The following is a 15,341-nucleotide window of genomic DNA, read 5'->3' on the forward strand; positions in this document are numbered from 1 at the left end:
TGCAGGAGTATTAGTTCTCTTCACCACTTCTTCTTTGTTTAAAATAAATAAATAAATACATAAATCAATCAATAAATAAATAATACACAGGGACGCAGTGAGTGACTGAGCTGGACGAAGGCAGAGTTGACCACCACACTGTGAGTGCGATGTCTCCTGCGTCTCCTCCCCTGGTCGCAGCCCACCGACTTGTTGTGGCGTCGCATCGGAGCCTGTGGGTCCGCGCGTGCGTCCCGCCCCGCCTCGCCCCGTCTCGCCCCGCCCCGTCCTTTCCCTTCATCCTCTCCCTGTGCGTGCGCGCGAGCGACGCGGCGCGAGCGGGCGCGCGTGCCCTCACTGTCCTCCTGCGAGACGAGCTGCGCGGCACGGACGCCAGACGCTATCGGTCACGGTGCGTATTATAATACACGAGAGAGAATTGCATGTCTGTTGTTACTGGCGACGACTATCATCAGCAGCATCAGCATCATCATCATCATCATGTTTTTGTGTCGTGTACGTTCGTTGTTGTTTCGCTCCACATGATGCGTGATTGACTATTAAGTTATGGGTCGTCGCGCAAAAAAAAAAAAACGTCACAGCAGATGTCCCGCTTTCGGTCGTTTTTTCCATCGCGTTTTATGCACTCTGTTTTTCACCTTGTTGACATGGACTGGAATAATTTTGTGCTGAAACGCGCTCGCTGTTAGTTATATTGCGTGTGAGGAATGCGATGTGGAAATAGGACGTTATCCTCAGTATAGGATTCTCAAATTACCATTATTAAGCATATCCTGACGTTTGTCAAGACACACTGTCTGTGGCAAGTCTGTGACAGTAATTTCAATGAAATAGATGTAAGGTCTACTAGGGTGCCATGCTCACGCAGACTGATCTGAGGAATATGTATGTATAAAATCATGTAAAATAACCCAGATGCTCATGTGATATGTACAGACTTTCTAGCAGGTGGTCGCACCGATGCGGTGTGTATTTTGTGTGTCTGCACATCTCACCATCACATTCAAAGTGTCATCTGACACCCTTTGTGTGAATCAGGGCTGTGTCTTGGGACAGATGTCAAAGATCCGCCTCATGCGTGTCTCCTCCGTGTCAATAAATGAGGGGGGGGACTGGAGCTCAGAGCTGTCCATGTGGATTCTCAGTGAGTGCTGCGACATGGATAAAATCTGGATGAAGAAAAACAAGTGACTGGGTGCTCCACTGAGTTACAGCATAGTATGCAGATCCATTTGATTCGGGTTGGTTTGACACTAAAATATTTCTTCATTGGCATTTTGCATATTGGCATTTTGAATTCCAGCTCCTTGAGAACAAAACAGGTACTTCTCCAGAGTGGAATGCCAATTGCATTTGAATCTCAGCAGTAGATATGAAAAGCTTTACAGTGCTAGCTCTGAGTTGAAGGTAGACCAGTTACCAACTCATTATTACCAACATGGTATTACTTTCACTGCTCTTGTAGTTGATCTCCTCACCACTAATAATCTTTTAATGCAATGTCACCATTTATGGTATGAAGTACACTCATAATGACCATTAGGAACCATAACAATGTGATATCATGTAATATTATGAAATATATGCATCTCTTTGAAACAGAAGTGGTTGGAACAGGCTCCAATTTAAACAGCACAGATGCAAAAAAGCAGATTTCACATCTCGTTTGTAAAAAAAAAAAAAAAAAAAAAAATGCTTGTAATACTGTTCTTTTCCAGATTCAGTGCATATAAAAGTCAGCATTGTGTGTCCAAACCCATTTCAAACACTACAGATCTGAAATGTTTGTTTGTCTGTGAGGACTGGCTGGATATTTTCTTCTTGAGAAACAGTACAACGTTTACAAACTCAGGAGGTGCAGAATATCTGTCGCAGTAGCTTGGATGTACATTCTTTTTTTAGATGGATGGTGCCTTTTTCAAAGGCACCCCTATTTTCTAAGGTGTGATCTCCTCAAGGTTTTAAGGCCTCCAGGTGGGGTTTACGGCTGTGGAAGGTACTGTGTATAATTATATGGGCTGTACATGGAGCTGAATGTGACACCACAGAGGTCAGTGTTCTTCCAGGTTTGTGCAGAGTTTTCAAGCTGTGGTGCTTCAGCTGTAGGGGACTGAATAGAAAAACAAAATTCTGCTACCCGAGAGTATACACAAGGTCAAGGGCACAACAATGTGAACAAGTTTTTCATACAAAAACAGTTTCCAAAACTATTGTAAATCATACTTAAAGTTCCATTTCACTAAATAATTAGTAATGCTTATCAATTAATTGACAGCCTATGAAGTTCTATGACATGCAGAGTGCTGTGCCACATATTTCTTATAGTAGGCAACTCCTCAGGGAGCAAGTGATAGGTAGGCTCTGGTTACACTATATATACTATTAGGGCACAACTAAGAGAAGATAGGCAGTGCTGAAATGGCAGGTAGATCTGGCAGGCCTGTGTCCAGCAATTGATACCTTCCAGAAAGTACCTTAAAAGAGCCATACACTTGCTCATTTAGAACAGGACATCTGACATTAACTGATGCCATTTCTACTTAGCATGAGGTAGCTTTCATTTCTGCCCTGGCTTCTGCTAAGAAGATGTACCTGTGGATATAGAGAAAGCCAAACCTTTCTAACAGCTTTCTTCTCAGCCTACATTCTAGGTCCACCCACAAACCCCACTGAGGCTCAACCTTGATCATTCACTTCTACCTCTCATCTAAATGCTGACACTGAAACATGCAAGTAATCTGCCTTGTGTTTACTCCCACGCAGAAGTAAGTTTATGGATGTTAAGGAAATATTTGGCTGATTAGTGGTGCATAAAATACTATACTAATTACAGAGAGATAATGTATGTATGAAATACACACACAGGCTGAAGCCACTTGTCCCGAGTGGGGTTACAACAAGCCAGAGCCTAACCTGGCAACACAGGGCATAAGGCTGGAGTGGGAGGAGACACACCCAGGACAGGATGCCAGTCCATCACAAGGCACCCCAAGCGGGACTTGAACCCTACACCTGCCAGAGAGCAGAACCCGGCCAAGCCCACTGCACCACCGCACCCCCCTATGTATAAAATACATTTATAAAATTGGTAAACAAGAATTTTATGTCCTCTACTAATGTGCATATGTATAGAACCAAAATATTATTATTATATTTTTTTCAAGTGTGCCTTAGCATTAGTATTCTTTTATTATTACTCTTTGATAGTCTGCTTCACCCTTGACCTGATCATATGATATGCCTGCAGTTCTCAAAACCTGACAAATGAGGTGGCACTGGCCATCGATAAAGTGGTAACAGCTGCTCACTAATTATGGCACAGCATTCCCATTAGATGAGTCCAAGTGAGTCTTGAGGATACAGTACAGATGAGGCCCAGTAGCCCCAAGGTGTTGCTTATGCTGCCTTGGGTTATATGAGACTCAGCAGGGATGCTGCAGCCATCAGCACACACCCTAAAGGTATCTGAATTGTATTATGAAGATATTTTGTTGGTTTCTGCAATATGTTCAGCTCCTGACTGTTATAGTTTTATTTTAGTACATTTACCCAGTTTTCAGGACATTGTACTTTCAGTTTCTTTTTGTAGTTGGCAGGGAGCGCTAGTAAAAGGCAATCTAGTTTCTTAGTCTGACTGAATGGCTGGGACAGCTGGTAGTATCACCATGGAGACAGATCTCGGCTCTCTATCAGTCCTCTCGGCGACTCCAGTGGATCTAGCAGCAAGGCCTTCAGCTGTAACTACATGGCTGACTAGAGTTCCAGCTGCAAGGAGGCCATGTAGAACAAAGGCCTTTTTGAAAAAGCAAATAGCACCTTGATTACCTGTTGGTCACTTCTTTGCTGTATCTTTTTTCTTCTTTTTACCCTGCAAGATCTCCCTGCAGTAACCATTCATAGGTCTGGACTACTATTTTTTTGTTGTTTCCAGTCTAGTTACAGCTTCCATCTTCCTTAAGGACATTCAAAAAGGATCAAGAAAACAATCTCAATGTCTATGTCTTTGGATTATATGCACTAGCATGTCTCTAATAGTCAGGACAAGGATTTTAAGAACAAAAAATCAGGCCTAGACTAGATTAGATTTGTCTAGACCTGTACAGAGTTATACACATTCAATTGGACTATAGCTTAATGCTTAGGACTGCTCATTACAACTGCACCATGAATGTGCATGGGATAGCAGATAGCACAGATACAGATAGCACCTGCAATAATGCTATAGCATGGCAGCAATTAGCATCAAGGCCTTAATGAGATTATGTGCAGAGGCCTACATCACTTGCCAAATCATATGACCTGGATTATAGGGGGAAACTGGGACACTCGTTTCCTGAAATGGCACAGAGAGCGAAGCTCAGACACAGGAAAGTTGGTGGAACTAGAGGACGGGACTCAGGACAACGTAACAGAGGTTAATAAGAGGCCACTTGTGCACAAATAGCATATTCCATCAGTTTTTATCTGATTCATCACACCTCAAATATCATGCCTGTCACGGTGTTTCCCTGGAGCGGGTGTGCCGGACCCAAGTGCGAAGCACAGGAAGGTTGTTCAAGGGACAATCCAGAAGACATGGTCGAGGAGACAGGCAAGAGAAACAGATGTGCGAACATAGTCCGAAGGGAGAATCCGAGAAATGCAATCCAGAAGACAGACAAGGAGTCATGGCAAACCAGGAAGTCGAGTACGAGGAGCGGGGTGAGGAGCAGGGCGAGGAGCAATTACTAGGAGCGCGAGTGAGTAACGAGGGTGAACAAGGTTCCGCAGCTTTCTATGGTCCGGACTGCCCTTTTATGTGCCCAGACCCTGATCAGCTGCCAGTGTTGCTTGTTACCGAGTTGGTGGGCGTAACAATGCCTATCTGAGTAATATGGATCGCACACAACATGCACAATGTCTACAACCGTTTGTCTCGAGCGGGGTCGGGGTGAGCCGGGCCTAACCTGGCAACTCAGGGTGCAAGGCTTAAGGGTGAGAGGACAGACCCTTGACGGGACACCAGTCCACTGCAAGGCACCCCAAGTAGGACTCAAACCCTAAACCCCCCCTGCGCCACCGCACACCTGGAATATGGAAGAAATATGGATGAAAGTGAAAAATGGAGGGCTTGATACTATAAGTCTAATGGACAGTAAGTATCATCACTGTAAAATATTTAATTCATTTAGCTTAATTTTGACTTCAAGTTAGTGCTTTCTACACTTACTTACTCACTCGCTATTGTTAACCATTTGTCCAAGGCATGGTCAAGGCCATCCAGAGCCTATTCCAGAAGCACATGTGGGAAAGCTAAACAAGAACCACCCTAGATGAGTCACTAGCCTATCTCAGTGGATCCACACATAGAGCCCTGTCTAGAGTCCTGTCATCCTGTCCTTTTGTAATTTTCTAAGACATTTTAAAATGTATTTTTGCATGGATGGTTGGATGCTCAACATGTTAGCCTGTGCTCCAGGCTGTTATTTGACAACAAAAGCTGAAAAAGTTTTGTAGTCTGTTGAATGAAATATACCCACTTGTTGTCATGGGGAACAGAAGATGCGGAGGAGGCTGGCCCTAAGTGCAGGATCATTTATTCAGTACTGAAGGACTAGGTTCATTCTCGTGGTCAGTTAATCGGCAAACTGGACAGAGGTGAGGATCTGATATTGTGGTTGAGGGACAAGGCAAGTGGTTGTAACCAAGGATACGTGGAGCAGGACTTGGGGACGATGGCGAATAGGACATGGGACGAGCATCGCGCTGTGGTGCTTGAAAGCACAGAGGGGACAGTTATCTCAACTGAGATTCCACAACCAGGCAGTGGTAGAGTGGTGCTCTTTATACCCTGTTGCTCCAATTACAACCAGGTGTTCTAATTCCAACCAGGTGCTGCTGGCTGAGGTTCGCACGTGGTCGTGACACTTATGGCCTTCAAGCAGTATAGATGTTCAAAATAAGTAACGGGGACTGTTTCTGGAAATACAGTTTGTCATCTTTAGGGATATTTTTATTACTTCACATTCACTGACATCTCTTGTGAGCATTCATGGATATAGTATTTATCTTTAGATTTCCTTCAAAAGAATAAGGTCTGTTAAGTTTAAATTAGAAAAGAAGCCTTGCTGCTGTTCACTTCTTTGTCGTAAATATTCTGTTATTGCTTGAAACTGTTAAGGTTGCTGGTAAGTTTTTTTCCTGATTAATATAACACCATGTGGAAAACAGAATTGGTCCATTGGAGAGTCCTTTTTTGAGATAAATGGTGAAAATGATCAAGTTTGCAAGATGAATCACCTCTTTCACTCAGGTTAAAACAAAAAAACTGTCTGTGGGTTGTTTGGCATTTATTAAAATACTCATTATTCTATGTATTTACCTCCAAAGGGGGCTGCATGCCCGTTAAAACATGCCCTAAGAATAAAAAGAAGGTCATTATGGCCTGTCTAATTAAACAGATGTGTAAATAATTTCAGTTTTCAAAGATAAGTAGCAAAAAAAAGTCAGTTATATGTGAGTAAAAACATATCCAAATGGACAAAATCTTAAGACCAGTAAGGCCTTTGTAAGGGGCTTCTGGAGACCTAGAAATCCCACAGGAAACAATATACATTTTACATAAGCAGGGGCTTAATGTTTTCATTTGAGTTGAAATCCCATGCAAAAAAGGGAACAATGCTGAATGCATTGACCTTGAAGGGTGTGTTTTCATGGATCAAAAACCATTCATCTAGAAGGACTCCAAGAATAGTGTATATACACACACACACACACACATTTTCTGAACCACTTGTCCCATATGATACGGGGTCACGGGGAACCAGAGCCTAACCCGGCAACGCAGGAGGGGGAGGGGACACACCCAGGACAGGACACCAGTCCGTCGTAAGGCACCCCAAGCGGGACTCAAACCCCAGACCCACCGGAGAGCAGGACCCAGTCCAACCCACTGCGCCACCGCTCCCCCCATAGTATATACAAATTGTCACAATTTTTTATTATGTAAAGAAGAGCTGGTCCTAACCAGCAGGGTTTTTTGCTTTTAAAACTTGGTCCTTACAACCAAAGGTACGGGGCAGAGGACAACTAATGAGATGCTAATAAATTCCTTTTTGCACTCCTAATAATATGGTTTCATGTAGATGAACATAAAATCACTTCTGAAATCTAGGCATGCCATACTGAATGTGTCTAAGGTGGCCCTAAGCTAAGTACCCTGCAGTAATAACATCCTCACAATGTTCTAGGGTTTTAGATGCAAATGGGAAAGTCTTGAATCCTAAGATGGAATGGCAATATCTAGCTGCCAGACATGCAGTGTCTTTAACTTACATGGCATCTGAATTGTTACACTTGGTTTGCCAGGCAGAATTCTGTTATATATTGCAACCCCCTCTAAAAAAGGTAAGACCTTTTCATTCATCTTGTGATGTCAGAATACACACAAAAGCAGATGCAGAAAATAGCAAAAATTACTCTTCTATACTGTAGCTCTGTTTAAAGCAAATCTCAAATTGCAGAAATTACAGAGCCCATTTTTCTCTGTAGCACTAATTCCAAGCTTTATATTTTTTATGCTTTGTATTTAATTTTTTTTTGCACCAAACTGCTAGGAATGTTTTGCTGTAAGAGTATTATCACTTTTTCAGTTACATACCGTTTTCAGTATTTAAATTCAGTTACCCAAGTATTTTTGTGAGTATTAGAACAGCAGAACAGCAGTATTTCCAGAAACAATTGTTACGAATTGGTATACATGTGAAGACAGGAGGCAACGTGAAGGTATCGTTGTGTGTTTAATCAGATAACATCTATGTAAGGCAGTAATGAGTTTATAGCTACCATGGTTTAGTGTATATGAGAATCTCCAGTGTTTTCCTTAAGTCATTCAAGACTGCAAACTTTGAGGGTTTCACCCCTTGTTAGTCATGCAACCTCTTTTGCCTAAGGCAGTGTTCACAAAGATAGACTTTAATTAGAAATTATTTTACTTTGTCTTTTCAAGGGCCTGCTGGGTTTCACTTCTTCCCTGTCTCGGGTACATTAAAAATCCATGTCATTTTAGAACTAGTCACAAGACTGATGTTCCAGAGCACTGTTTGAGTTTCCACACATATGAATATATGTATGCCTGACTATGGAAAACAGGATGTTCGCCCATGTATCTCAAATTCATGAATATATTAGCACCTTTGGGTATTACTCTACATACAGTAAGTCCAATGTTGATGGACAGTGATTAAATAATACCATTTCTCATTTAAAATGTGATACTAGGACCTTTTGTTTATGCACTGTGCTGCAACTTGAGTGAAAATAATGTGGCTTGACAGTGTAACATTTTATGTGGTGAACACCCTGTCTGAACCAGTTGCAGTGGTTCACTTTTCACTTTTCTTCACTGGTGAGGACGGGATAGTTCGGAAAGTTGTCAATGTAAGCTCTCTGCATCATGTTCCAAGGTGACTCTAGAGAATCACATCAGTATGTCCCAGAGAAGTGCTTGCTTGCTTTTGTAGGAGACCAAAGATCAGCTGATGAAGTATTTCAATGTTAGCCTTCCTCCAACCTGAAATGCTGCTGAAGATGGTGAATAGCAAGTGAGATTCTGATGTTTTTGAGATTTTTTTAACCCTTTTAGCCTGTTTGAAGGAAGAATTTAAGCACTGCTTTACAGATGCTCCTTGACTTGCGATGGTTTGACTTGGGATTTTTTCAACTTTACGATAATGAGCTGGCGATAGACATTTAGTAGAAACCATACTTCGAATTTTGATGTTTTCCCAGGCAAGCAAGATGCGGTGCAATATTGTCTCGCGATGCTGTGCGGTAGCAGCAATCTGCATCTCCCAGTCTGTCACGCAGAGGTGTGTATTAGGTCTTTTAAATGCATTTTCGACTTATGATATTTTCGGCTTCCATGGGTTTTGCGGAACGTAGCCCCATCGTAAGTTGGGACCACCTGTATATGCTTCAGGCAAATTCTATTAAGTAAATAAGCTTAAGGGCATTATTCGGTGTAATCATTACAACAACATGAATGAAAACAGTATTAACAGGGGAGTTTAGTGCAGTACTCCTTATATTTTGGATATTGGAAGTTTCAGATCTGAAGTGTAGACAAGTTTAATGAAATGGACCTTTTCTTTAGTCCATCTGGCTTTTGGGTAGTACAAACAAAGAGGTGAATGATGCACATATATTCTGTAGAATTCCAGCTGCCCTTAATTATGAAGGGAGATTTCATCTATGGGCTTTCAATCTCAAAGCTGTAGAAACAGTCCATTAGAGCAGTTTAATGATTCTGTACCTACAAAAACCACTTTAGCCATCTTTAATATAAACAATGGTTCTACCTGGTGTGAGATCATTGTTACCAGTAGTAACAGGTTTCATCACACTGCAGAGACTACACATACTGGGTTGTTATAATGTGTAAATACAATAGGCTATGTTTGTGAGACTGTGATTTCAGAGGGCTTACATATAACATAAGCTTTTACTCACCAAAAAATTTGTTTCCAGTCTAGTATTTATGTGCACAAGTTAGAATTAATGCAACCAATGAAGATTAGTCCATTCCGTAAGCCAGAGTGACTGGGCTGCCTGCTTATTTGTTTTGTCCTGGTTTGGTACGTTATCTATGTTGCTCTCATTTTATGAGGCAGCTTTCAACAAAAAGAAATACTAACTTGAACTGAACTGCCTAAAACTGACAATTGCCTAAAACAGTGGTTCTCAACCTTTTGAAACTAAAGCCCCCCCCAAACCTCTCCTATTATGTGGCACGCCCCCCCTCCCATGACTAGATAGATAGATAGATAGATAGATCTTTTTTTTTTTTAGATTTTTTGTTTTTTGTACTTTTTTACTTTTTTAACTTGTATGTTTTTTTTCTTTTAAAACTATATAAAATACAATAGCGGAACACGCCCTTAATTTATCAAAAATGTTTTTGAACAATATAGATTTAATTTGTAACATTACATGTAATGTAATGTGATATGCAAACTGGGATGTAGGGTGCGTTTCGCTAGCCATGCCATTATAAATTAGTGGGAAACCTGCGCTTGCTTCTAATGTGCGGTTCAATGCTGGACAGTGCAAGCCTGAGGTCATCCTCCACCTGCAGGCGATTTCGGTATTTTGTTTTCAACGCAGTCAATTTTGAAAACCCGGCCTCACACAAATAAGTTGAGGCGAATGGAAGCAGCAATTTAACGGCGGCGTCAGACAACTGAGGATATTCAGTCATCACAGTCAACCAAAACGAAGGCAGAGAGCAAGAGCTATAGAGTTTTTAGCTGGAGGTGCTGACGGCTGACCATCACCACAGCTCCTTTTAGCACGTGTGATGAACTTATCCATACCAACTTATCACCATGGATTAGTTCGGCTGGTATCTCTGACGTTCTGACTCGTGTCTACACTGCCAGCTATACTTAAAAGAGGCTCCGCCTCTCCAACTCAGAAAGAAAATGCAGAAGGAGAAGGAATGCGTTTTTTTAAATATTTTTAATTATTTTTAAATATTTTTTAAATTGTATTTTTTAAATAATGAAGAGATTTTTACATAGATTTTTATAGGTTTTTCATTTTTATGCACATTATAATTGAAAAGCAATAAAATACACTGAGTACCCAAATGATGACCTGTCTCTGTGCTTTTTTCTTGGAAACAAATTGCGCCCCCCTCCAATCTCTCCGCGCCCCCCCCCCCCCCCCCCCGTTGAGAACCAATGGCCTAAAATGACAATTCCAGTTTACACTTTGAGCCTTCACCATACAGCAGGTATTTAAACTTAATGGCAACACTGCCTTACTGGCAGAGATGGGTTGAGTCATGGCAGGTGAAGAGGAACAAAATCTGGGTATAATGCAGAGTAGATCAGTAAATGGAGATCCAGCTGGTTGAAGAGAGTGTACTGCCTCCACTGTGAAGCCCTTCTTTAAACCTTGCCTCTCTTTTGCTCTTACTCTGTTCCTCCTGTCTAAAGTATTTGGGTTCCCAAAAAGCTTGTGGAGAAAATGACCCACTCCCCATAGGCTGAACTGCTCTGATTTCTGCAGTTAAACATAGTTCTCAGGCATATTCTGCTTAACATAGTTTGTCTGTTTGAGATATGAGTGCTACCAGCCCATCAACTGGTGCAATGGGCCACAGATGGCCATCTGCACCAGCATGGGGTGACTTGTTTTGTGCCCGCACAGAAATGCTGCAGTGCATCTGGCAGTACTGAGACTGGGTTACTGTAACAGAGCTAGCAGCAAATATCCCTATGGCAACTGCCAGTGAGGATACTCCATTCTCTGGTTAGAGCAAAGCAGAGCTATCATGAGGTCCTTCCATGGGAGACATCAGGTACGATTGCTGGTATGATTTCTTAACATGGGTTTATGCCTACAAAAGCTAAATTGTGACCTGCAAAACATGGAGTGGGAAATTTGCAGACTTAAGACCTGAGGAAGCCAAAAGTCAGACTAAAATTCAGGCCTGCTACTTTAGAGGACAGATAGAGAGAAATGTGCAAGTAATCATACTGACCAGCTGAGTTTTTCTCATGCAGTGAGTGAATTAAAGGGGTGCGAGGTGGCGTAGTGGATTTGTCCTCTGCCTGCTCTCTGGTGGGTCTGGGGTTTGAGTCCTGCTTGGGGTGCCCTGCAACAGACTGTCGTCCTGCCCTGGATGTGTCCTGTCCAGCCTTCCCCCCTTGTTGCCAGGTTAGGCTCTGGCTTGCTGCGACCCCTGCTTGGGCCAAGCAGTTTCAGCCAATATGTGTGTGAATTACAATCTGTTTCTGCTTCACTTGGCAAATGGAAAAAAATTTTGTGCTCCTGAACACTAACCAGAAGAAAATCTCATACAGACTTTGTACCACTCTTTTCCCCTATATCTTTGGGACATACTTATGGGTTAAACTCAACCAATCAAACTGTACCTTTGGACACTGGGTAAAATGTGATACAGCTATCAGGCCTTTAACAATAAACTATCTGCTTTGAGTGCCAGTGGAAAGAACTACCCATAGTGATGTACACACATTAGCTCATCATTTATTTGACAGTATGAATCATGAGGTGATTTAGGATTGCTGGCAAGGCAGACATTACCTTTGCTCTGTTAAGATCAAGCACAGAAGTCCCTTTGCCTGCTTTCAGCTCTTATTATCGCCAGTTCCATTTTCTCCAAAACCAACATCAACAATTACCATATAGAATCATTAATAATAAGTGTGTCCAGAATTTCTATGTTATTCCACAGACTTTTTTTTTCCATTAGGATCACCTGGATGAGTCAGAGTGGTCTGGATCTTGGTAGTGCTTTTGTAGCCGTGCATTGCACAGCGAGATTCTGAATCTGACCAATCATTGATCTTCACTCTCAGACTGCAGCCAGGGGTCATTGTTTCCAAAATGCAAGAAAACTGTGTTGATTGATACCTCCTATGGAGACTTCAGAAAGCATAGAACAGTGCTCTGACATTATCTTCTTTAAGAATAAATTATTCAAATGAATTAGAAGACAGTCTTTCAGTTTCTCTTTGTCTGAGCACAAAAAGCCAAGCTTGATTTAAAATGGGGATTTCTAAATATAGTTGCAGGCTGGGGCAGAAAAAATTAAAATTACGAAAGAGGTAAAAGGGATAATTTTCCTGACTGTCCATTGTGTTCCATTTGTTTCAGCTTTGAACAGAGTTTCCTGAACCATTTTCTTGAAATATTTACATTTTCTTTTATAATTAATTCTCATTGCCCTAGAAGTCTACATTTTTTGGGCTGCTTTAGTCCAAACTACCAGTGGATGTGTAGGTGTCATTGGTGAGGCCACAGAAGCAGAGAAGCACAGAAGAAATGTCCCATGTCAGGAAACGGGCTCAGAAAATCATAGGGGACCCCTCACACCCCGCTCATTGTCTGTTTACCCTACTTCCCTCAGGCAGGCGATATAGACTAATCGAAACAAGAACTACCAGACACCAAAACAGCTTTTTCCTGGCAGCCATAAAGATTCTAAACACCCTTCTAGAACCTCAATCTACACTGGACTTTTTACTACTGCTGTACCCTACTTGTTCAACATTACACCCATGTGCAGTATGTTCTTTACATCTTTTGTGCAACATCATGTGTAATATGTTTCCTTATATCTTTTGTGCAATATCATATCCATGTGCAATATGTTTCTTTATATCTTTTGAGTAACATCATAACCATGTGCAATATGTTCTCTAAATAACTGACAATCACTGCACTATAATGTCACTTTATGATACAGGTCAAGACGTACTTTTTTCTATGCTTGGTCATTTAGTTGTATTATGTTTGCATGGTTTTGTGTTCTGTCATTTTGTTGTGTTCTGTCTGCATTATACTATGTTCTTGTCTGCTGCATTATCGGTAATCATGTTTGTATTAGTCTGTGTCTAGTTCAGTATGTGTCTATGTAGCCTGTATGTGTGAATGTGTACTGTAGGTTTGCTCTAAACTGGAAACAAATTCCTTGGATGCTCAGGTATACTTGGCCAATAAAGCTGATTCTGATTCTGAAATAGCACAATGAGTAATCAATGCAATCACAAGAGTTGATCTGAGACTTTAACCTTATCTACCATTAGGTATAGGACTATATTAAAACATTTGCCAATTTAGCTGACACTACAGTTATTTAACCATTTATACAGCTGAGCAATTTTAGTGTAAGTACCTTGATCAAGATTACTACAGCTGTAGGTGGGGTTTGCACCTGCAACCTTTGAATCCAAAGGCAGCAGCTATAACTCATCATTTATCTGACTGTATGAATTATGAGGTGAGTTAAGATTGCTGTCAAGGTAGACATTACCTTTGCTCTGTTCAGATCAACATTGGAGAGATGGACATTACCATCTGCAGAAAGCTGGCTGAAAACAAAGATGAAAGCTTACCTTTACACACCATGAAACTTTTGAATTTTAACTTTTGGCAGCTGCTCAGCCTTTCTCTTTAAAGGATTTACAGTTCCACATGCTCCTGAGTCTGTGGAACATGCTGTGCTCTTGAAGGTTTGAATCTTAATTCTGCAGCTTATGTACTGGTGTGGAAACCTCTGGTTTTGAGTATGCACTCATAAAATATACTTGCAGTATGTAATATACCCAGAGCAAAACTACTATGTGATAATTATACTCAAGTCATCAACAAATATGGAGTACAAGGATAATGTTTCAATCACTAGCAAAATATTGTTATATACAAGGTGGTTGGTATCTATACTGGAGGTCAGTCTTACAAACAGTCAAGGATGTGATTATGTTTGCTGTGACTGTACTGAACTTTGACATATAACTTTTTACTAATTGGAGTACAGCCAAAACCTATCTCCTGACACATTTTGAATTTTAAATTTATTCTTGTCTTTGTTAAGCATATTTGCGTAGAATATTCTTTGATTGCTCTCATTTCAGGTATTACGAAATCCACATAATGAGCTAATCTTCTTTCGAGATTCTTTTTTCTTTGAATTGTATATGCTCTTATCAGCTGTCACAATCATGCCTAATTTTATCTATTTAGTGTCAAAAATACCAAAAGAATAGTAGTGTTGTGCACAGATTTTGATTCTGCCAATGAAGTTGAGATGTACGTTGCTTTGGAGAAAAGCATCTGCTAAATGAATAAATGTAAATGTAAGTAAGAGAATTTTATGCTTTTCCTGATTATATATTTCTCTATCTCGTGTAGGTCAAAGAACTCTACACCATAAAGGTGATGCCCTTGAAACAGTTGTCTTAGTAAATCCATCAGATGATACAGTTGTGTCTGAGGTATGTTTTGTTACTGAAAAACTAATTAAAATTTCAGCAAGACTAAGCTATTAATTGCAGTAAACACATACAATAACACCAGTTCTCCTTAATGGATGCATTGTGCCACTTTTTCTCCTGTCTTTTTTTTCTACCTTCTTCCACTTATGCAGGTCTGGTCCTTGATCTGTGACACATCAGTGCACAAGCTACTGGTTGTGAGTGGTCAGAGTACCGAACCAGGTGGGGACCTCATTTTGCAAAGTGGAGTGTTCACCTTCCAGTGCTTATCTGACATTTTCACTGATCCTGAGGTGTGGTTGTATAGTATATGTTTTTTTTTTTGTTTTTTTGTTTTTTTTTTTAATTTTAGCTTAACATTACTTTCATTCACTTTGCTGTACAATATATCAACAGAAACTATGATTTATATTATGTGAAACATAATGCTAGGAGTTTCAACTGAGACACTTGATTGAAGGTAGAAAGCATACATGGCATAAAACAAACGTCTTCTCCCTTGACCAGATAACAGTTGAACATATAGTGTATCGCAAAACAATTTTTCCCTCATTC

At 40.8% G+C, this 15,341-nt stretch overlaps 1 protein-coding gene across 1 annotated transcript in view; it reads left to right on the plus strand.

Annotated features, from left to right (window-relative positions):
* The window catches only part of LOC108942031 (microtubule-associated protein 1B-like), a 45,847-nt gene that overhangs the window by 17,590 nt on the left and 12,916 nt on the right, over positions 1-15,341 (plus strand). The window contains 2 exon segments of the mRNA XM_029253331.1: positions 14,704-14,786; positions 14,939-15,079. Of these exon segments, the coding sequence (XP_029109164.1) occupies positions 14,704-14,786; positions 14,939-15,079 (224 nt within the window).

The sequence above is a fragment of the Scleropages formosus genome, chromosome 7, assembly GCF_900964775.1.
Source record: "Scleropages formosus chromosome 7, fSclFor1.1, whole genome shotgun sequence".
NCBI lineage: Eukaryota > Metazoa > Chordata > Actinopteri > Osteoglossiformes > Osteoglossidae > Scleropages > Scleropages formosus.